The following is a 23,104-nucleotide window of genomic DNA, read 5'->3' as shown; positions in this document are numbered from 1 at the left end:
TGTGGGACCTCATGGAGGACTGCAGTAGTCAGTCACCACTGGGACTGCTCCACAGGGCAGAGGACACCATGACACTAAGCAAAGATATAGAGAAGGCCTGTGATTCAGAATGAATCCACTGATGAATCATACCATGGATTGGGGGTCAGAAAACTTTCCAAATGGCCAGATAGTAATTATCAGCTTTATAGATCATACAGTCTCTGTCACAATGGGTGTATTGTCTATTGTGGCTTCCATAGACAATACAGCAAGGATTAGAAACTGAAACTTGAATTTCATATTATTTTACCATGTCATGAAAATAGTCCTTCTTTACTGTTGCATTAAAAAATGTGTTGACATCATCAAAATGATTCAGAAATATTCTCAACGAATACCTTCCTTCCATGCACTTCTCTCCCCCAAATTGTAGTGGTAAAATATAGCATGTAACTTTTTTTTTAAGAAAGTAAAATATATTGCCAAAATGGATCTGGCTGTTTGAGTTTCAGTGACTGGCATATATTCACTCCTTTTCTCCACCCACCCCAGAAACACTCCCACATACTTACCTCTTCTAATTTAGCTACCTGGCAATGCGGATTCCCAAATATTTCAACTACCAAAATATTTCAACTGTTACCCATCAAGAGGAAATGAGGAGAAAGTTTTCACCTTCTGTATCATCTTCCTGAGCTCCAGGATCAATTAGGAAAAAGATTAATTAATTTGAGAAACAGAAAATCCTGTCTAAAATCTGCCATCCAATGTGAGCTGTCTAACATCACATATTACTGGACACAGTAATCCTATGGTTACCAAGACTCCCTTCACGGACATTAGATTTAAAGTTTTAATTATCAAAATTATCAAAAGTAACTTATGACATGTTTCCTTTTGATTCATTTCCAACCATTTAAAAACCGGACCTTAGGTTTAAAGTTTTAATTATCAAAATTATCAAAAGTAGCTTATGAAATGTTTTCTTCTAATTCATTTCCAACCATTTAAAATTTTTAAAAATAGTTCATAGCTCAAGAGCCAGATTTGGCCCACAGGCTCTGTGGTTAGCAAACCCTGGTACACATGGATGGAAGTAACAAGAAGCAGAGAGACCAACAGGGACCAAAGAGTGAGAAGTGAAATTGGCCAAAACCCAGCACCAAAAAAATGAAGGGATGGATGGTGCCACAGGACCTTTGCATCTGCTAATGCCTCCTCAGCTTTGAGATTTCAAGGCAAACCCCACTTCCTCACAGAAGCCTCTCACCCCCTCCCTACCTCAGTTATATCAGGTAGCTATACATTCACTATTCCTCATTCAACTCATCACATCAGTGATTTTATATTCATTTGTGTGATTCTCTGATGAATGTCTATTTCACCCACTTAACTGTGAGCTGAGAGATTGTTTTCTTGCTTATCTTGCCCAACTCCATACAGCAGCCACTTAAAATATATTTGTTGACTTAACAGATGAATGAACAAATGAATGAATGAACAAATGAATGAATGGGGAGGCAATGAATGGCAAGACTCTAGGAGTAGGCTGGGTAACAACAGAGACAGCTAACAGTCAAAATAAGGTTGTTGTGTACACGATGTAAACTCTCCTGCCTCCCGAGCTTCCGTAAAGCCTGACATACACCCAGGAACCTTGGTGAAATCAAGGAGAGAAGCCTTCCTCTCATCCTAGAGACCAGGAAGAGCAAGCTCAGCGTTAGAATATTTAATTCAGCAATAACAGGAGACCATGAGAAAATAATCATCTAGTAATTCTCCAAAACCTCAGCAAGGATGTTGGAAGGGGCTTGAGCCCATTTATCCCGATCTGAAGAGTACAGCAGAGTCACCCTGGCCACCATTAAAGCACAATACCACTTCCTTCGATGTACATAGGATTTTATAGGGTGATTCAAAGCAATTTTGGAGACAGACACTGAGATTCAGAAAAGGAAAATGACGTCCCAAGGCTATATGCTAGATCAGGGCACAGTGCGGATTCCAATCCAGGGGAGTGTGACCCGAAAACCTGACCCCATCCTGCTGGATGGTCTCCCAGATGACTCGCCCAAGGCCACATTGCAGCCCCATGTAGGGCTCTGGGGGGCAAAAGGTGGATCAGCTGGTAGAAAAGAAAGCCACATCCAACAAGGCATGAGGAAGGATGCAGTAAGGCTTCAGCCTGAGGTCCTAGAGGGGAAGCTCCTACTCCCAAATGTACATTTGCTAGGGATCTGGGGAGTCACTCCTATCTCTGTGAACTTGTGCTGTGGGAGGTCCCCAAGACCACCCTCAGGTTCAGTGATTCACTAGAAGGAGTCAACAGAACTCAGCAAAATGGATATATTCACAGTTCATTACAGGGAAAGGATACAGATTAAAATCAGCAAAGGTAAAAGGCACATGGGCAGAAGGGAGCAGCCACCAGGGGACCAGTTGTCCCCTTCCTGCAGATCCATGTAGACAGCACTTAATTTGCCCAGCAATGACATTAGACCACACACAGGGTCTACTGCCAACCAGGGAGTATATGCCTCCATAATAAAACATCACAGATGGTGTGGCTTAAACAAGACAAATTTATTTTCTCACAGCTCTAGAGACCAGAAGTCTGAGATCAAGGCATCGGCAAGATTGGTTCTTTCTGGGGCTTCTCTCCCTGGCTGATCGATGGCCATCTTCTGTACTGTCATATGATCTCCCTTATGTCCACACACATCCTGTGTCCAAATGTCCTCTTCCCATGAGGACACCAGTCATACGGGATTAGGGCCCACCCTAAAGACTTCCCTTGATTTAATCACTATTTAAAGGCCCTATCTCCAGATACAGCCATATCCTGAGGAACTGGGGGGTAGGTGGAGGGTTAGGGCTTCAGTATATGAATTTGGTATAGACACAATTCAGCCCACAACAGCCACATAGACATAGCTGACCGCCCATGTGGCTAACCTTGGCTACTCAATCTCTGTACCCTCCAGGTTAAGTTGACACAGTGTGGCCCAAAGCCCCCCACTATAAATCACATTGTTAGCATGGCCCCCAGGTATACAGAGAGATTCTTATCAAGTAGGACAGTCTAAGGGCTTATGGGCTACCTCCCAGGTGCCAGTCAGGAGCCAGACCTTTCTGTGGAATGTGCAGTAGAGTCCAGAGATCTGGGAGAGAGGAGGGATGAGCTAAGGAATGAAATGGGGTCTCTGCCTGGCCCTGCCCACCCCTGGCCACTTGCCCCAGCCGACCTGTTTGTCACCCCTCTCCAGGATGCCTCCCCTTCCTCTGGGAAAATCAGAGGTCCTGCAAGCTGGACACCATGGCAGTTCTTGGCATGGCTGCTGGTGGCCAGTTGCTGAAGGTGTCCTGGGGCATGTACAGGGGCCCGGTCAGCAGGAAGGCCCCGCAGACCTGCAGCTAATGGAAGGAGGGCACTGCAGGGGGCCTGGCGGTTTTGCTGCACCTCAGCTTCAACCCCACAGCTTTCCTGATGGGCTTTGCTAAGGGCCACTCGGAGACTCTGGCCAAGATATGCTGCCCCACTAACTGCCTGTCAGGTGATGCCATATCCCACCTCTGGAAGCTGCTTGGCAACCTCTCTCCCTCTAGCTGCTTGATGCTGCCCTGGTGGACATCTCGGGGCAACCACCTCTTCCCTGGCTCCTCTGAGGATAGACTCCCAGACAGGCAAGTGCCTCTTCACCCTCTGGGAAGAGCCTGATGCAGGTGAGCCTCGGGCACAGGGATAACTGGCAATGACAAAAGTGGGAGGGAGGACTGGGAGCCTGCTCCCCATGATCTTCTCCATCTTCTATTCCCAGGAACTAAGGATCCCAAGGAGATGGCAGAAAAGAGGCTTAGCCCACAGACACATGCCCTGCCTCCATTATCCCCACTCCCAACAGCCTTGGTAACAGGGGGAGTTATTCTTCCTTCTGGATGGACAAGGAAACTGAATCCTAGAAAAAATGTCTGCATTTGGGGTCCCCCAAAAGCTGACTCTGAGGCAAGGATTCAAGTGCAGGTAGTTTATTTGGGAGGTGATCCAAGAAATGCTGGAATGGGGGCGGGTGGAGAAGTGAGAAACCGAAAGGAAGGAAGTCAGTAAAGAGCATACTGGTATTCAAGTTTCCAGTGTAGACAGCTGGAGCTCAGTCCCATGGGAACCTGTGGGCATCAGTGCGAAACATATACATCTTCAGTCATCCCACGTGAGGGTTGAGGGAGTTAGGGTATATGAGCACCAACCCCCACTGTCTGCCACAGAGGTTCAGAGCTCTGCTCAAACCTCACCAGCCCCCTCTGTCTGAATTTCTTCTTAAAAAAAAAAAATCCCCATTTTGCTGGGGACTGGATTTATCTATCAGGCACATAAATACAGCACATCAGGCCTACAGCCAGTGAGAACATCTGGGGGAAAGAGAATACACACACACACACACACACACACACACAGGGAGAGAGAGAGAGAGAGAGAGAGAGGCTCCTAAATCCAAACAGCAACTATCAAAATCCAGATGAATAATTGTACAGACTGTACAAAATGTGAAATTCAATATTCATAACCATTTTATTAACACCAAGAACTTCAGGTTGCTGAGAAAGAATCATAGCCAACTGTGAATTAAATAAGCTCCATGTAGCCAAATAAATGCAACAGGAGAAGTACAGAAACACTGTCAAAGGTGTTTACCAAAAATAAATAAATAAATAAATATGGATGAGGTGTGTGAGTGGTTTGTAATCATTTGATGTGATGTGGGTGGGGCCAGGGATGCTCTCATCCCCATATCAGCCTCCAGCTTCTCTGAGATGCTGGGATACCCTGATGGAGCCCTCCTCCTTTCCCCTCTTCCCTGGGACTTGCGAAGAGGTGCTGTCTTGACCCTGACCTCTTCCTCATCGTCAGCCGCTCCCTCAAAGACATCAAGGATGTATCACTCTCCAGCCTGACTCCCCCCAAACACATATCCAAGATAAGTGAACAGAACCTGAGAGATCCGTGGATGCTAACAAGCATATTAACATATGCATAATGGGAATCCCAGGAGAGAAGAGAAAGGGATAAGGAAATAGTTGAGGAAATAATGGCCAAAAAAAAAAAAACCAACCAGAGTTGATGAAAGAAATGAATTTGCACATCCAAGAAGTTCAATGAACTCCAAGTAGGATAAACCTAGAGATCCACTTTGAGACACATGATAAACAAACACACAACCTCCTCTGCAATACTCTTAGCCACCCCCTTCCATCCAGGCTTCTGGCCCCTGATACCTGATCTCCTACCTAAACACTCAGCAGTGAGCAAGACGGACAAGCTTCTGGTGGAGTCCCACTTAGACAAGGATGCAGATAAACTAGAACAAAGCGCTGGAGCTCTTAAGTTCAAGCTGTGACAGTGTTCAAAGAAATGAAACACAATGAGATAATAATGAGTGGACAGTGTTGTGTACTCAAGGAGAGCCTCCCTAGGGTGTGCTTTTGTAACTAAAGGATGAGAAAGAGGCAAATTCAGAAGAACCTGGGCTTCCCAGACAGAGGGGACTACATGTGGAAAGGGCCTGGGACAGGTACAGTTTGATGTAAGGAGGATCAGAGTAGAGGTCATGGTGAGCAATGGAGACAAGAAAAGAGATGAGGCTAGAAGTCTTACCAGGAATCTAGATTTTATTGTAGGTGGGGTGAGCAGTCATGGAAAGACTGTACAGCAGGAGTGTGCAGTAATCTGGCTTCAGCTTTTTAAGTCCACTCTGGAGAATGGAATGTACAGAGTGATGCAGGTTAAAGTTTCCCAGATGGGCCACATCCCACATCCTCTTCACAAGATCACGTTGACACATCACCCACTGAGAAGGGGGGGGGGGGGTCTATGCCCCCTCCTCTTGAATCAGGGTGCCAGAAGTAACACAACATGAATCCCAAGGTTGGGTCAGAAAAAAATAATGCATCTTCAGTCTTATTGACTTTCCAAGTCCTGGGTGGCCATGTATGAAGCCTGGTATCCCTGACTACTGACCTGCTGGGAGGAAGCCCATGCCAGGGAGCAAGGCCCATGTAGCTGCCCTAGTCCACAGCCTATAAAGAGGTCCCAGCCCTCAGCTGTGATCACTTACAAGCCATATGAGTGAACATGTCTGCAGATGATTCCAGCCCCCCATTTGTTGAGATACCCCTAAACCTCAAAGACTTTCTAACCAAGGAGAATGAACAATCAATGTCAGCTGTGCCCTGCCCAAATTCCTTACCCACAGCATCTGTGGGTATCAAAAAATGGCTCTTACACCACTGTTTTGGAAAACGTCTGTTAAACATCGGTAGTAACTGGAATTGAGGGATGGGAACATGAGGAGGCAGCTGAGTGGCAACCAGGAAACTCAAGAAGAGGAGGTATCATGGAAAGGAGTGATGCCAGGTCTTGCACCAGGCTGGACCAGTAGACGGGGAAAGGAGGGCGGGGGGGGGGGGGGGGGGGGGGGAGGAATACGTGCAGGATGCGCTTTAAAGGTAAATCCTAGAGAACTTGCTGTGTTCCTTCAGTAAAGAGGGTGGGTAAGACGTTAGACGAGGGCCCAGGACCGTGCCAGGATACGCACAGGTGGAGCGAGGAAGGCAGCCTAGCGCCCCCATCCCCTCCCCACGCGGCCCGGGCGACTACATCTCCCAGCATCGCTCGCTCAGGCCGCGGGAAGGGGAAAAAAAAAAAAAAAAAAAAGTTTGGGCCAAGCATTCCCGGAATGCGCTTCCTGCTGGCGCGGAGCGGGGGGCGGGCGGGGAGGCCCGGGCGGGGCGGGGAGGGCGGGGGGCGGTGCGGCCGGAGCCCGGGGCGCGCACTCGGCCCGGCCCGGGCCCCAGCATGGCCGAGCCGCTGCTCAGGAAAACCTTCTCCCGCCTGCGGGGCCGGGAGAAACTTCCCCGGAAAAAGTCGGACGCGAAGGAGCGCGGTGAGCCGGGGAGGCGGCCGAGGAGGGGGCGCCGAGCCCCGCCCCGCCCGGGAGGGGGTCCCGGAGCCCCAACGCGGGACGGCTGGGGGGCGAGGGGGAGCCCCGCGGAGTCCCCTGCGGCCCCGGGCGGGGGGCCGAGAGCGGGCAGGGGTCCTGGCAGGAAGGGGCTGGGCGCGGGGCAGAGGGGGCGCGGACCGTTATGTGCGCCTGGCCCGGGATGCCAGCGCTGCGGGCTCCTGGCGAGGCCCGGGAGGGGGCCTCGCCCCTTACAGGAAATGGGGCCGAGACCGAGCGCCTGGAGGGCGGAGGGGAGGAGCACTTGGGAAGCTGGTAAACGGGCCCAGGCTGGGGGACACCCCGCGCCCTTGGAGACCCGGGATGGCAGATGGGCAGCGAACTCCTGCAGCGGAGGGAGAGAGGCGGTGCATCAGTCACAGTGGTCACCCCCCAGCCCCCTTCCACCTATTAACCAGTGACTGCAGCTGCGCCCACCTTAGGCAACCTTAGGAAACTGTCCCTTTAATACGGGCAGGGAAACTGAGGCACGGAGCAGTGCCCAAAGCCAATTAAGTGACTTAAACAGCTCTTTGGACTATACTACTAATAGGGACCCCCGAGACAGAGCCCAGGGCGTTGGAAATAAGAGTTGACCAGAGGAGGGAGTCCACCAGCAAGCAAGAGGAGACCTTAAGGAACTGGGAGCAGCGTGGGTCAGAAAGTCCCAGAAAGGAAGGAGTTAAGGGAGGGAGGCCTGCCGACTCCACGCTCTGACCGCCCCCCCACCACCACCACCACCACCAAGCCCTTCCCAAAGATTCCCAAGGTTCCTCGAGCAGAGAGAAGGGACTGGGGTGCCCACGCACACAGACAGGAAACAGCCCAGGATGTCAGAGACTGGAGGATGGAGCAAAGGGGAGGCCCCAAGGCGTTGACTGTGGGGATCTGGACTGGGCTGAGAGACCGGGCCCACTCCAGGATGGAGGCAGAGTCTGGAAGACAGGCAGGGGGGTGGGGGTGGGGGGGGGTAGGAGGTGGTTTGGGGTTAGTGATGTAGCCAAGGGAGGACGCAGCCCTAGCTGTCGTGCCTGCTCCTGTCTTCCGAAAGGAGCAAGCCAGGGTTCACTGCAGGCTTTGAGCTCGACCATAACCTGGATCCCTAGGAAGCCATCCCCACAATGAGCTCTCTGATGCCTCCCTGGAGGGGGGCATTGAATCCTCCTCCCCCCATTTAACGGGAGGGCACTGAGGCTCAAAGAAGGAAAGCAACTTGCCCAAAGCCGCCAGGAGGAAGGGACAGGGGCCGGGCTCCACCCAGAGTTGGGAGGTAGAGCTGAGAATGCATGGCCCAGGTCTGGAGAAACCCCACTGGACCCCCGAAGCTGAAGAAGGGCAGAGGGACACTGTTTGGGACCCCAGCGACTAAGAGGGGGCTGGCTCTAAGCTTGCAACCAATGAGATTGCTGGCCTGTGCCCGCCTATTCCAAACAAACATGTGGAGTGAGTGCCAGCACTGTGTGCACCCCAGCCCTGGCCCCTGCAGGGAATGAGCTGAGGGCTGGGGCTGCCCTGGGGGTAGCAGGGGGTAGCTGCGTCTCACTCTCCTTGCTCTCTGCCAGGCCGCCCAGCCCAGCGCCCGGAGCCCAGTCCTCCAGAGCCAGAGCCCCAGGCCCCTGAAGGGTCCCAGGCTGGAGCAGAGGTGCCCCCGAGCCCTGAGACATCTCGGAGCCCAGCTCGGGGGGCCTACCTGCAGAGCCTGGAGCCCAGCAGCCGCCGATGGGTGCTGGGTGGGGCCAAGCCACCAGAAGAGGCTGCTTTGGGGCCCAGGGCACCTGGAAGCGGGGAGCCTGCGGGTGAGATTTGGTATAACCCTATCCCTGAGGAAGACTCCAGACCCCTGGCACCTGAGCCCCCAGGACCACAACCAGGCTCAGCTGAGCCAGAGGGCCCGGCCTCCCAAGGTGAGCATTAGCCACATACCTCCAGCCCCCCAAGATGCCCACCAGCTTCACCCCCACCCCAAGCCCAGGCTTCTGAACCCTGAGATCTGCTGTTCCCTCAGGTGCAGCCCCTGCCAGCCCCCCCACCAAAACCTCCCGCACGAAGTCCCCCGGCCCAGCCAGGCGTCTGTCCATGAAGATGAAGAAGCTGCCCGACCTTAGGCGCCGGCTGAGCCTGCGGGGCACCAGGGCTGGCAGAGAGCGTGAGAGGGTCGCCCCCGAGGGCTCCGTCATCAGCCGTTACCACCTGGACAGCAGTGTGGGGACCCCCGGACGGGCAGCAGGGGCTGGGGCCACGCGGGGCCCTCGGGCCGGTTACCTCAGTGATGGTGACTCACCAGAGCGCCCAGCAGGGCCCCCGTCGCCCACTGCCTTCCGGCCCTATGAGGTGGGCCCAACAGCCCGAGCACCCCCGGCCGCACTCTGGGGCCGCCTCAGCCTACACTTGTATGGGCTGGGGGGTCTGCGGCCGGCACCTGGGGCCACCCCAAGAGACCTCTGCTGCCTACTGCAGGTGGATGGGGTGGCCCGGGCCCGAACAGGGCCACTGCGGGGGGGACCAGACTTCCTGCGGCTGGACCACACCTTCCACCTAGAACTCGAGGCGGCCCGGCTGCTGCGGGCACTGGTGCTGGCGTGGGACCCGGGTGTGCGGAGGCACCGGCCCTGCGCCCAGGGCACTGTGCTCCTACCCACAGTCTTCCGAGGTAGGATACATGGCTGCAAGGGAGGGGCGGTTGGCACAGGATTCAGCTCCCCCTTTCCCCCAGAGTTTCCAGGTGGAGGTGTGATTTGGAGTAGGAGACCAGGGCATAGAAGCCTGTGGGGGCAGACTCCACAGATACCCTTGTATCTTCAGGGTGCCAGGCCCAGCAACTGGCCGTGCGTCTGGAGCCCCAGGGGCTGTTGTATGCCAAGCTGACGCTGTCAGAGCAGCAGGAAGCCCCAGGCACAGATGAGCCCCGAGTCTTTGGGCTGCCCTTGCCGCTGCTGGTGGAACGGGAACAGCCCCCCGGCCAGGTGCCCCTCATCATCCAGAAGTGCGTTGGGCAGATTGAGCGCCGAGGGCTTCGGGTGAGCCCCCTGCCCCACCCCAGCTGGCCCTCAGACCTATACCCCAGGATACTCGGCACACAGAGCCCAGGCCTTCCCCACACATACATCCTGCCTGGCACACTCCTAAATCCAATCCCAGCTTAGACAAGCTGGAAGCTCCCCTAGACCATAGCACCCAACCCAGAACCCATAGGTCATCCATCTGTTTAGTACTACCTGGTCCCAGACCTTCTGGAGCTCAGAGTCAGCTGGGAGAAAAGACATGATTCCAATAATTCACTGTGGCTGGGACAATAGTGAAGAAGCTGGGAGAGTTTAAAGCTGGTTGGAGTAGTCAGGAAAGGCTTCCCAGAGGAGGTGACAAGTGAGCTAAGAGGAGTCATTTCTTGAGTCAAAGGAGGGTGGTGCCAGGATGAATGATCCAAGCAGAGGGTTTACAGGGCCAGGTTGTTCAGGCAGCCAGGTGGGGGCCCCATACAGGTGTCAGAGGAGCAGGAAGGCAGCTGGTAAAGCTACAGTCAGCCCCTACCCCTCAGCCCACTGCCACCCTGACCCAGACCTCCACCCCTCACCCCACCCAGCCCTGATCAGTTTGTAGCACTGGCAAGATCTCTCTCTGTCCCCACCTCCAGGTGGTGGGGCTGTACCGTCTGTGTGGCTCAGCAGCTGTGAAGAAAGAGCTCCGGGATGCCTTTGAGCGGGACAGTGCAGCTGTCTGCCTCTCTGAGGACCTGTATCCCGATATCAATGTCATCACTGGTCAGCATGCCCCTTCTGCCCCTACTGTCTCCCTATTCAACCTTCACCTCAAGGGAGTCCCTGTGGTCCCTCTGTGACCGCCCCCTTCCTGTCTGGCCTTGTTTTCACTTTCCTGTGCCTGTCCTCCTCTTCCCCCTCCCAGCCCCAGCTGACCCCTCCAGGCTCAGAAGCCAGGGTTGCCCTGACCAGAGTGGGCCCTGTGTCCACAGGCATCCTCAAGGATTATCTTCGGGAGTTGCCCACCCCACTCATCACCCAGCCCCTCTATCAGGTGGTGCTGGAGGCCATGGCCCAAGGACCCCCAAGCAGGGCCCCCTCTAGCACTGAGGGCACCCGTGAGCTCCTCAACTGCCTGCCGGATGTGGAGAGGGTAAGTTGTGCTGGTGGGAGAGGGCAGGACTCAAGAGTGGGCTGATACCAGGAGAGTGCTGCACCCACACCTGCGCTCACAGTGTGCATGAACGTGTGGCACTGTCACAACCCTAGAAAGTGGGTGCTATTAGTATCCCCACCTCATAGCTACGGAAACTGAGGCTCAGAGCAGTTAAGTGAGTCCCCCAAGCATGCACAGCCAGGATATCACAAAAATGCAGGCTCTGAATACAGGTCTGTCCACCTACCACAAGGAAGGTTCCTGGCTGTGAGATCCTGGAGAAGTCCTGACTGACCCTCTGTGCCTCAGTACCCTCATCTGTAAAACGGGATTAATGCTAGCCCTGCCTAATACACAGAGGAGTGGGTCCATCCAAATCCAAGCTCTCCCAGACCAAAGCCAAATTACTTTTGTCGTCAGTCTTCCCTCCATAATCCCGAAGCCCTAGCTCTGTCGTTTCCCCACTCTGGGCCGCCTTGGTCTCCACTCGGGTGTGACAGGGGACCGGCTTCACTCGCCTCATGATTCCCAACCGTCTTCTCTCAGGCCACGCTGACGCTCCTCCTGGACCACCTGCGCCTGGTCTCCTCCTTCCACGCCCACAACCGCATGACCCCGCAGAACCTGGCCGTGTGCTTCGGGCCCGTGCTGCTGCCGGCGCGCCAGGCACCCTCCAGGCCCCGCATCCGCAGCTCTGGCCCGGGCCTCAGCAACGCAGTGGACTTCAAGCGCCACATCGAGGTGCTGCACTACCTGCTGCAGGCCTGGCCAGGTGAGCCCGCCCCCGGCCCACGCCGCCAATCCAGGCCAGGCTGCCGCCGGATGCTTTCTCGGCCGACCAATCGGAGCCTCGGACTAGGCGGGCCACGCCCCCTCGCCCGAGTAATCCGGTACCCGGCAGCCTAAGCCAATCCTTGCTTGACGCGGTCGGACGCCCGGCCTCTGGGCCCGCCCATCAGAGGTCGGCTCGGCCAGTGAAACCCCGTCCCCCGATCCGATGGCAGGTCGCCGGGCCAATCCGGGGCCCGGTTAGCGAGGCAGCCAATCACGAGCCCCGCTCTTCCCCCGCAGATCCCCGCAGGCCCCCGGAGCCTCCAGGCCTCGCGCCGTACCTGCGGCCCAAGCGGCAGCCCCCGCTGCACCTGCCGCTCGCCGGCCCCGAAGTGGTGGCGCGGCCCCGCGGCCGTGGCGGCCCCGAGAGCCCCCCAAGTAACCGCTATGCGGGCGACTGGAGCGTCTGCGGACGCGACTTCCTGCCGTGCGGGCGGGACTTTCTGTCCGGGCCGGACTACGACCACGTGACGGGCGGCTACAGCGAGGACGAGGACGAGGAGGCGGGCGAGCCGGCGGGCGCCGCGGACTTCGACGACGACTTCGAGGCGCCCTTCAACCCGCACCTGAACCTCAAAGACTTCGACGCCCTCATCCTGGACCTGGAGCGAGAGCTCTCCAAGCAGATCAACGTGTGCCTCTGAGCCGGGCGGGGAGGAGTGGGACCCCGGTCACACGGGCCGGGTGCCCCAGCGACGGAGGGGACCGGACCGGTCGCCCGGGCCGGGGTCCCGGTTGCTGGGGAGTTGCCTAGTGTCCAGCCAGCCGGTTGCTGAGAATCATTCCTCGTTTCCAGTGCTCAGTGCTGGGACACTGGTTGCGAAGGCTGGGGACTGGGGACTTCGGGACCAGCTTTTGGGGGCATCTTTTCTAAGTAACCAAGGGCCTCTCCCCTTGCTGCCAAAAAGCACTTCTCCCGCTTGCTGGGCTGGCCTCTCTCGCCCCCCACCCTTTTGCCAGGGAAACACCAGTTACTGTGAGCATCACCCCGGGATGGTGAGACACCGTCCCCTTCCTTCCCGCCCCACCAGTGTCCCCCACCCCCCCTCAGTCCTCTTGCTGCTGCCAACCAAATCAGTATTAGCTTTAAGCACCGCACTCTGCTTCTCCCTCCCCTGGAGGGTCCAAGGACTATCATAGGGTGCAATTTGGGGCAGGGTGGGGGAAAGCCCCTACCCCAGGCTCCCGCTGGATAAGAGCAGCCCAGGGCCTTTAGAAAAATAGCTGGTTTCCCCACCCTCTCTTCCAGGGAAAACCCCATGATTGCCTCAAACCAGGAAATGGAGATAGCAGAGTCTGGCCCTTCCCCTACCCAGTTCTTCCTCCACATCCCTGAGAAAACAGCACTTACAAGACCTCCCTTTAGGAGGGGCCCCACCTGAAATGTCAGGCTAGGGGCACTTTGGTACGGAACATATTTATTGCCTCCATGCGTGTGTGTCTGTGTGTGAGGACTAGTGTGCATGGACACGTCTGGAGCAGGCATATGGGGCTCTTTCAGGGGCCTCTGAGGGGGAAAGAGTTTGCAGTGGCCAGACACCCTGAAATCCGCAGGAATGGAGCCTCATGGGGCCCCAGAGTTCCAGTGGGAGAGTAGGGTCCCCTCCTGTCTCCCCCCTTTCCCTCACTTCCATTTTTGTGGACAATAAATCAATATGCACAAGTTCTGGAGTGTTCGGGCCCCCATGAACACATGGACCAGAGATGGTTTATTCAGTGTGGATGAGAAGAAGGGAGAGAGGGCAGTTGTGCCCCCAGAGAAAGAGGTCCAGGAGCTTTCCAGTGAGCCTCACTGAGCTCTGACCCCTCCATCTCCACCCCATCTTCAGGGAGGGTTCTAGAGTCACTGGACCTGATAGGCCAGGTCGAAGGCAGGCAAGGACTCTAACCCAGCCAGGCACAGTCCAAGGATGGGGAAGCCAAGGGTACTGACCCAGGAGGCCCTACACAGCGATGGAGCCATCTCGGAAGTCTGTCCTCCCAATGAGGATGTTGACCACAACTGGGTGGCCATCTCGGCACTGCTGTTGAGCATCACGAAGCACCTCAACCACCTGATCTTCTTTCTCCCGTGAGAGCAGCAAGCCCTGTGCCCCAAGTCCCATGGCTGCCTTGTGATAATCTAAAAGGGGAAGTCAAGTCAGATGGTGGCAGGGACCCAGGCCACCATGCATTCAGTCCAGGAGAGGAACACATGAAACAGCATCCCCCCCACCCCTCCACTCCACCCAGGCCTCTCACCAGTGTAAGCCAGGCCACAGGCCACATTGCTGCCCAAACAGGGCACTTGCTCCCGAGAAATCTGTGTCCAGCCAGCATCATTCCCTATCAAGGCAATCACTGGGATCTGCAGGGAGAGGATGAGGCCAGACCACAGCCTTCAGTATTAAGGCTTGGCCAGCCAGAGGACAAAGACAGGGACAGGACCTTTGCCAGACAGAAGCAGTCCCCGCCCCCCCCCCCAGCCCTACCCACTCCTGATGACCTCTCCAGAACCCCAAGCTCTGAGCTTCCCTTGGGGCAGCCCGGTCACCTTGTGCCTGACGAAAGTGTCAAATTCAATGAGGCTATAGCCAAAGGCTCCATCTCCAAACAGGCACCACACCTGAGCAGGGAACAAGGCTGGTTGAGTGCTCACTGCCCAGAAAACAGCTCACTGCCCCCTGCCTCCAGCACCCTCACTCACCTCAGCATCCGGCCGGCACAGTTTGGCCCCGAGTGCAAATCCTGCACCAACCCCCAGAGTCCCAAAGGCCCCTAGGGAAACCAAGAGTAGGTGGGATTAATGGGGCCCCGACAATGCAAGCTATCCCAGGCAGAGGCGTCTCCTTACCAGGGTCAAGCCAGCGCAGGGGGCCACGAGACTGCACCAGGTGGGCGGCAGTGCCCACGAAGTCCCCACCATCGACCACCAGAATCGAGTTGTCAGGCAGAGTTTCCTCCACCAGCTGCAGTACCCGCACTGGGTTCAGGTGCTGGGCTACTGGTGTCAACGCCTTCTCCCTGCCACGGAGCGATGTGTGTCAGTGCGCCCGGCAGTGGAGCCTGCCAGGAGCCCTCAGTTGCACCCCTGGCCCCATGTCTGCTCCACCTGGCCCCCACCGAAAGGCCTGCTCCTTCTGCCGGTCAGCTTCCCGAAGCTCCTCTGCCCAGTCTGAGGCCCACGTCTGGCCCTTGAGGCCTTCCACCAGCTTCACCACAAAGGAGCCCACGTCTCCTATAGAAGGAAGAGGATACAGCTGCAGGGAAGTGGCCTCCTGCCCTTCCAGCACCAGAGGCCCAGGGACAGCAGGAATCCAATGGCAACATCCCAGCAGGAGACAAGGAGGCAGGCCAGGGATGTTCCTAGGGCAGTTTCCAGAGTCTGCCAGAACCAGGTTAGGGCAGCCAAGGTAAGGCAGAGAGCAAGGCCATAGAAAGGAGGATTTAGGAAACACAAAATAGGTTAAAAATGAGCAGCCTTGTCGCCTATCTCCTCCTCACATCCTAGATCACACGGTGCTGGCAATCCTGCCTCTAAAACACATCCCTCCAAACACCTCCATCAGCCAAGCATGTCTCTCCAATCCAGGCATGCAGAGTGCTTGTAAAGTGACCGAGAAATGGGCCAGTGATGCACTTTACATCTCCGTCTTGGAAGTGATCCCATGGACGCTCAGAGAAGCAGAGTTTGTCATGCCCGTCCATCCCCACTCCAGGCCTTGTCCTTTCTGCTCCGGCCCGGTTGAATGGGCCCCTGGCCTCTGCCTACCAGCTGCTACAGTGGGCCTTCCCAGGCACAAATGCAGCAGTGCCACTTCTCTGCTTGACACAAGAGGTCCACGTAGCATAGTCAATGTGCTTGGAGCAACGGGCAAAGCAGAGCACAAAGAAGCCATGGGAGCAGACTGAATAGGGATAGTCTGCCGAGACAACAGAGGCAGCTCTCTGTCCTCTAGGCAGCTGGCAGCATGGGAGGGTTTGCGGCCAGGAGCACGATCACATGCACACTCCCAGGCCTTCCCCCTTATGCACACCCCACCATTTGTTCATCCAGATGCACCCATCAGTCTGAGAGCCAAATGTACGTCTCTGCTGACTGGGTGCCCAGCAGGGCAGGGTCCCAGCCTTGCTCACCAGCACCCGGCACAAGCCAGCTGCAGCAGAGGTCAGGAGAAGGACCGGGAAGAACATATATGTGTTGGGGGGATACTGGGAGCTCACCCTGGACGGCTTCCTGGGGCTTCCAGAACATGTCTGAGTTAAGCAACATCTCTTTCCGGTTACGATTGACAATGATGATCTTGCTGCTGCGGCTAAGGACACGACCGTAAGACAGGCGGAAATCACACACGGCTCCTAGAGTGGGGAACATAGTCTCAATGGCTGGAGGGCCAGTGTCCCACTACCTTACTTAATCCACCCCAGCAGACTAAATGCACAAGGGTCCCTCTTCTTCCTTTCTCCCCATACTAGTACCACATGCACTGACTTCACAGCTCCCCACCCCTCAAATCTGGGCTGGCCTCCGGAACATGCTCCGGCCAACAGAGTGTGACAGAAGAAGGCAGGCGTCCCTGAGACCAGGCTTCAAGAATTGTGGCTTCCACGGTCTCTCTTAAAAAACCGTGCTCTCCCATCTCTGCATGTTTCTCACCCTCCATGAAGTAAACAAGCCCAGGCTGGCCTGCTGGATGATGAGAAAGCTGAAGGAAGAGGTAAGGAAGAGTGAAAGAATTCAATTATCCCTGCGGAGGCCATGTCAACCCCGCCTGCAGTCAGCCCAGGCCAAGTATATGCGCCAAACATTGCCCAGATCAGCCCAGATGCCTGCTTGCCTCTCCCACTATAGACTCATGAATGAGTCCCATCCAAACCAGAACTGCTACCTAACCTCTATCTAGTTGGACGTTGAGAAATAGTGAGTTTATTTTTTAACTCACTCAGTTTAGGAATGGTTATTACACAACAGCAAACAACAGATACAACTATGGTATGTTAGGCAGGATTCCAAATACCTTACATGAGAACGTGTATTCCATATGTGTATATGCTATATAAATCCTATATAACATATACAAATGCAAATGCTGAACACAAATACTACAGGTGCCCACTACCTCTGCATTTTCCTTAGTGCGAGGCTGAGTCCCACAACACAACTGCAACTTTGCAAGAGTTTAGCTGAATGTCAAGTACATGGCTGTCCAAACCCTTGGAAGGGGCCCAAGATAAAGGATGGGTGATTATGAGGGTAGGGTGCCAATAAGTACCTGACTAGGAGGGGCAGGGTCACAGAATGGTGCCTGGAGGGAGGAAAGAGGCTGAGGCCCACCTGCCAGGAGCACAACATCTGCTTTCTTCAGGGCGGCGCTCCGGTTCTGGCGGATGTGGAGGGGGTGGTTGCGGCCCAGCAGTCCTCGTGCCATCCCTCCCAAGAAGCAGGGGATGCCAAGAGTCTCCACAGCAGCCCTAGGAATCCAGGCAGAACAGAGGAGAGTGTAGTCAAGGAGTGCCCCCACCCCACAAGGCATCAGGGAAGCAGGGACCAGGTATAGGAGAGTAAGGTCACAGCTGAGGCTTCTCACCGAAGTCTGTCAGCAGGTGTCGGGGGCAGCAGAGCCTGGCTCCCCAGCACAATAAGGGGCCTTTTGGCTCGGCTCAAGATTTCCATACAGCGCTGAACCTGGGATGAGAGATGGGGCTCAAAGAGCCAACCGTGTGAGTCACCATCAGCTCCCAAGATCATGGCCCCAAAACTGACTCAGAGAGGCCATTCTGCCAGGTGGGGGTCCTCAGCCAGGAAAGGGAAGCGATTCACCTGCTGGGGGGATGCCTGGGGAATGTCCAGAGGCAAAGGCCCCTCAGGCTGAGGCTCCCAGGCTCCTGCAAAGAGGTTGGCCAGGTGATTCTCTAAGTACCTGCAAAGGTGAGAGGAAGAGGCGGTTACCAAGATCAATGACCAGGGCTCCAAGAGCTGGAGGAGGCCGGGTCTAGGAGAGAAGAAGGTGGCACCGGAGTGGACAAGCAACACCCCAGGAGAAACACACCTCAGTGACCAAGTCTCCAGCAGCCTGTTTCCCTCAGAAGCTTCTGGTGACCACCCAACCTGACACAGACCCTCAGGAACAAGTGACACAGGCATGGATGCCAGGATCGGGGCCACCGCTACAGGGACAGCCACACGCAACTCCACCGCTTCCTAGCTGTGTGACTGGACAAGTAACTTAACCTTCCTGAGGTTCCTCCTCTGTAAAATGGAAAAGGGAATCTCCCAAGGTTCACTATCTATCCATTCAGAATATAAAGCACTGTGCAAAACACACAATCAGTGAGGCTACTAACATCCCCAGTACTCAAGCCGCTTTCTCTGGCTTCTGACACACCTCCTTCCGTCTCCTTACCCATCAGGCCTAGGGCCCTGACTTTCCACATAGGCCTGTGCAGGACCTGGAGACACAGAGATACATCCTGCCCAGCTCAGCCCTCAAGGAACACCCAACTCAGCCCAAAACAAGACACATGAGTGGTGGCAGAAGGCAGCCAGAGCCTGAAGCTTGTTTCTCTTTTAAAGAGGAACCAAGACTGTAGAGAATGAGAAGAGAACACGGAAGGAACCAACGTAAAAAGAAAAGGCAGAGGAAGTGCCGGAGGCTGGATAGGGGCAGCCCAAGAAAGAAGAGAAGGGAGGGGTCATAAAAGAGACTGCCGTCATGGCCACAGAATTAAAACTGCTTAAAAACTCAGCCTGCCTGACACGGTCACCAGCCATTTCTTGTGTGTTCAGGACCTGAGTCCCCCTCTGTAATTGTGGTTCCCTAAGCACATGCTGGAGAAAGGATGGGAGACACCCTGACTCACACTTGACAGGGATACTGGACTCCAACCCTATTCTTATTTAAGATAGTAAGTTAATCATTCACTTCCGCATTTTACGTTATCAAAATGACCTTCTTTTATTCTTCACGGAATCTTAGTCTAGAGGGGAAAACAGGCAATGCTCCTCCATTTTTAGATAAGGAAGCTGAAGTCAAGAAAAGTTAAATCATGACGCGGTCTACATAAGCGTGCACAGCACCCTATGTTAGCTGTATATCAATTAAACCATGGCAGGGGTGGCAGTAGGCTCACCACGGGCTCAAGGTTAACACACCTAACCTAGCTAGTGGCAGTCCTGGGATTTAGACCCGTCTCTTTGGACTTTTATTTCCTTCATTACAGACAGCACAGAGCTCTGTGGATAAAGCACTGAGGGCCCCTCCAGGCTGAATCCTCAGCATTAACAAGCTGGAGGACTTCATGCCCGTCATTTGGCCCCCCTGGGTCCCAGTTACCCATCTATGAAATGCACATAATACCTGCCATTTTAACACAGGATGGATTGTTCCAAGAGACATGTGAAAAAAACCACTACTCCCTGAAGACACTGTCTTTCAAGCAGGCAGGGGCCTGACTGTCTTGTTCACACCTGTCCTGGTACCTAGAGCAGCACACACTGGTGGAAGGGGAACAGAAGGTGGAAGGGCAAGCACAGGCAAAGAGCAGGGACAGAGAGGAAGGAGAAGGAAAATCGATTGTCCTGTGCTGTTTCAACCAGGCCCATCTCCGTGGTGACCAAAAACACCCCTTTCACATACCTCTGCCTGGAAACTCTTTCTATCCTCTCAACTGAAAGACTTCCTCAAGCTTGTAGCTCTTCCAGGAAAACCTTGTCCCCTACCCTGGCCTGAGGTCCAAGCGTCCCCATGTGATCCACCCACGTCTCTGCATCCCACAGCCACCACCTGGATCCAACCACCAGTGCCTCTCATGCCAAGGCCCACCACACCTCCTCCTGGCTTCCCAGCTTCCACTCAACCCTACAGTCCATTCTCCAGCAGCAGTTAAACAGAACGCCCTGAATCAGGGCATCGCACGCCTCTGTTAAGGCCCTGCAATGCTTCTCAATGGATCTTGAATTTTTAAAAAACCCAGGTCCTCCCAATAGCCCCTGCTCACTGCTCTGGGCTCAGCCCCTGCCCCTTTGCTCACCTGCTGCTGCCACATAGGCTACCTTGCTTTCCCAATCCACCAAGTTTGTTCCTGCCTCAGGACCTTTGCATATGCTAGTCCTTCTATATAGAATGCTCTTCCCTTGGCTGCCCTCCCCCAACTCAATTGATATGCAAGCTGATGAAGGACTCAAAGGAGGGATAGATACTGGCAGGAAGTTACAAAAAAGGGCATGATGGGAGTGGGGCTACTCACCAAGAGACCACTCGACCCATGAGGCCCTTGGGCGGCTTGGTTGGCACCATCTCCTTCTGGACCATGAAGTAGGGGTACAGCACATCGATGGGCAGCTCCACAAACACTGGGCCTGAAGAGGGGCAGGGAGGCTACTGAGCCGGCCATGCCTCTCTAGGCCCAGGCCATAGGGCCTGACCACTGCCCAGCACCCCTCACCTACCTGGGGTGCCTGACTGGGCAGCAGCCATTGCAAGCCTCAGAGTGGGCACAATGTCCCGCACCCTCCGCACAGAAGCACAAAACTTGCACAGTGGTCTAAACAGGGACATCTGATCAATGGCCTGGAGTGCACCCCGGTTCTGGTGGAAACAGAGGAGTCCAGGGAGTTAACACATTGAGCTCTCTGAGGCTCCCAGGGACCCCCGCCACCCACCCAAGGACAGGGCACCTGCAGCAGCGTGCTGGCGGCCCCACCCAGAAGCAGGACCGGGGACTGAGCTATCTGGGCATTCTTCACTGCAGTCACTGTGTTGGTGAGACCAGGGCCTGCTGTCACTGCTGCTACGCCCACCGTCCCTAAAACACAGAATCCATCACAGCCGTGCCCACCCTCCTGGCCACATCTGAAAAAATTCTGCCCCTCAAACACCTCCTATCCCATTCTCCCCAGCCCTCAGCCCTCTCTGCTCTGCCCTCACCAGTCAGGCGGGCCACAGCATCAGCGGCAAAGACGGCTGTGACTTCATGGCGGGTGTCCACCACACGGATGCCTATCTTCTCACAGGCCACCAACAGCGGGGAAATGTGCCCACCGACCAGTGTGAAGAGAAACCGCACACCATGGGCCCTTAGGACAGCTGCCACATTCTCCCCACCATGCTGGATGCTTGCCTTGTCCACCTGCACTCACAGGGAAGAGCAAGATTATCAAGCACCAGGGCAGGTAGGGAGAGGACAATCTTGCTCCCCCAAGGAAGGAGGACAGGACAGAGTCAGTAAGAGGAACTTTGATCTTGGTTAGGCATCTATCATACTATAGGCCAGGCCCAGAGCAGGACATGTCATCCCATCAGATTCTCTGGAGATTATACCGTTTTGCAGCTAGGAAGACCAAGACTTGCCCAAGCAATAGTCCAAGTCGCTTAGAACCAATGCTCTCAAGCACCCCCTTGTTACACTGCCTGTCTCAGGGGCGGTGGGGCAATCAGGGAGAGGAGAGGGAAAGTGGATCCAGAGAACCCTAAGTAGTTTGACCAGGGGCCATCTGGCAGGATACCAGAACTGCCTCCCCTCCAGGGCCTGGCACCCTGACTGTGGATTCTAGCCTGCTAGACTTCCTCCCACTCACTAGGCAGGCAGGCCAGCTACCAAGCACCTGGCACGAGAGCAGCCTGCTGGCACAGATCATGCTGAGGCTTCCCAGACCCGGCCTTCTCACAGCCCTGCACACTAGAGGCCTCTGCCTTAAACCTCCACAAATCCTCAAGATTAGTAGTAGCCTTGCTCCCATTGCTCCTGGTGAAGACAAGAGGAACTGAAGAGGGAGTGGGGGGGGGGGGGGGGGCAGGGGTAGATAGATTCCTGAGGGAGGAGCCAAGCAGTGCAGAATGAGGTCTGTCAACTCTTTCCAAAAACTATCACCTATGGCAAGTTACCTCCAAGCTCTCTCGGGAAAAGAAGAGAGAAACAAAAGCAACTACTCAGGGAGGTGTTGAGAGGTACATGACAACTATCACAGGCCCCCTCCAGGGCCTGCCTTCAGCCCACTGTGACCACACCACATTTAGGGAGCAGTGCTCTGTGAAAAGGGCTCCCGGCCGCTGGGGAAGGAGGGGGAAGGGCAATGAGCGCCGGGGCAGCAACTTGCAGTTATCTCTTTCTAGAGGCAAAGTCCAGGAGGGCCTTGCCTGCAGCCTGGCAAACAGAGGACAGGGAGGTGGATAGAATTTCCCGACCGAGTCCCCTACATTAAGGAGTCGGGCCTCACTTGCTCCGCCTGCAAAATATGTGAGTTAGAGGGAGGGCCGGGAGCTCGTTCTTTCTTTGGCTGCCCCCAGCCCGCCGCTGATCTGTGCCCCCGCACCTTGTGCACCAACTGATAGAAGAGCCCCAGCCAGTGCGCGGCGCCCAGCAGGGCGGCCACCAGCGTCCCGCAGGCCAAGAGCAGGAAGGAGGGGAAGAAGCTCCGGGCAGGGGCGGCGGCCGCAAGGGTCTCCATGAGGCGGCACCTGAAAGAGAAAGGACAGCGCCAGCGAGCAGCTGGACGTAGATCTCTCTTCCGGAAGAAGGTAACCCCCTCCCGCACGGATGCCGGGCCACGCCCCTTCGTCCCACTTTCCGCGCAGCCAAGCCCCTTACGCCTCACGAGGCCACGCCCCTCGAGAGCCAGGCCACGCCCCTCGGGCCGGGCCACACCTCCTGCGGCGCCAGCCCCTCCCCCTCCCTTACATCACCGCCGCCACTGAAACTAGCCCACCACAGGTCGAGTGCGGCCTGAACAGCCTCCAGATAGCTTTACACACTTACCTGCTTCTCAGTGGTTGGCGGGAAGCCCCGCCTCTGTCACACCTGGACCCGAATCTCAGCCCCAGTGGTGAGCCCACCCACCCCGCGTGTAGGTCACCCAGAAGGCGCAGGCCACGCCCCCAAGGTAGCGTGCGTGCCCCTCTCCTAAAGCCAGACCCCCGCGCACTGCGAGCGCCTGAGCTCGACCCCGCACCGCGGGCTGCGCGGGTCGAGGTCAGATCGCATCAGAAGGCGTCTCCCGCCCTCGGGGCACTTTGGCCTTCACGTTCGGGAAATGGCGCTGCCTCGAGGCATTCGGCGCCCTTCGTGTCACATGACCCGGGCGCGCGGCGCGGGGGGGGGGCGCTGGGCCCGGAGCTGGCGGTGGCGCTTTCACTAGGATCCGCTGCGCCCTTTGGTCCGGCCCGACGCGCGTGCGCAGAGCCGTAACCGGG

At 55.7% G+C, this 23,104-nt stretch overlaps 2 protein-coding genes across 5 annotated transcripts; one reads left to right on the top strand and one right to left on the bottom strand.

Annotated features, from left to right (window-relative positions):
* Positions 1 to 6,774: 6,774 nt before the first annotated feature.
* On the top strand, positions 6,775 to 13,599 carry SYDE1 (synapse defective Rho GTPase homolog 1). The gene is made up of 8 exons (XM_025457837.3): positions 6,775 to 6,920; positions 8,537 to 8,878; positions 8,980 to 9,624; positions 9,777 to 9,991; positions 10,606 to 10,732; positions 10,942 to 11,102; positions 11,652 to 11,877; positions 12,177 to 13,599. The coding sequence occupies exons 1-8, from the start codon at positions 6,833 to 6,835 to the stop codon at positions 12,578 to 12,580; spliced, it is 2,208 nt and encodes a 735-aa protein (XP_025313622.1). The 5' UTR covers positions 6,775 to 6,832; the 3' UTR covers positions 12,581 to 13,599.
* Position 13,600: 1 nt separating this feature from the next.
* On the bottom strand, positions 13,601 to 23,069 carry ILVBL (ilvB acetolactate synthase like). 4 transcript variants are annotated; one of them, XM_049098339.1, is made up of 17 exons: positions 22,671 to 23,068; positions 22,228 to 22,372; positions 20,843 to 21,044; positions 20,593 to 20,720; positions 20,365 to 20,503; positions 20,163 to 20,274; positions 17,737 to 17,836; positions 17,504 to 17,601; positions 17,189 to 17,387; positions 16,573 to 16,621; positions 16,140 to 16,274; positions 15,039 to 15,153; positions 14,770 to 14,939; positions 14,623 to 14,693; positions 14,470 to 14,541; positions 14,178 to 14,283; positions 13,601 to 14,058 (listed from the first exon to the last, which is right to left on the bottom strand). In XM_049098339.1, the coding sequence occupies exons 2-17, from the start codon at positions 22,360 to 22,362 to the stop codon at positions 13,880 to 13,882; spliced, it is 2,010 nt and encodes a 669-aa protein (XP_048954296.1). In that variant the 5' UTR covers positions 22,363 to 22,372; positions 22,671 to 23,068; the 3' UTR covers positions 13,601 to 13,879. The 4 variants fall into 4 exon arrangements, with proteins under 4 accessions (XP_048954296.1, XP_025313623.3, XP_048954297.1 ...); XM_025457838.3 differs by lacking the exon at positions 16,573 to 16,621 and having other exon boundaries at positions 17,251 to 17,387; positions 22,671 to 23,066; XM_049098340.1 differs by lacking the exons at positions 17,504 to 17,601; positions 17,737 to 17,836 and having other exon boundaries at positions 22,671 to 23,069.
* Between the last annotated feature and the right edge of the window lie 35 nt (positions 23,070 to 23,104).

This window comes from Canis lupus, chromosome 20, assembly GCF_003254725.2.
Source record: "Canis lupus dingo isolate Sandy chromosome 20, ASM325472v2, whole genome shotgun sequence".
Classification (NCBI taxonomy): Eukaryota; Metazoa; Chordata; class Mammalia; order Carnivora; family Canidae; genus Canis; species Canis lupus.
Note: the sequence above shows the minus strand (reverse complement) of the source record. Positions and strands in the feature narration are given on the sequence as shown.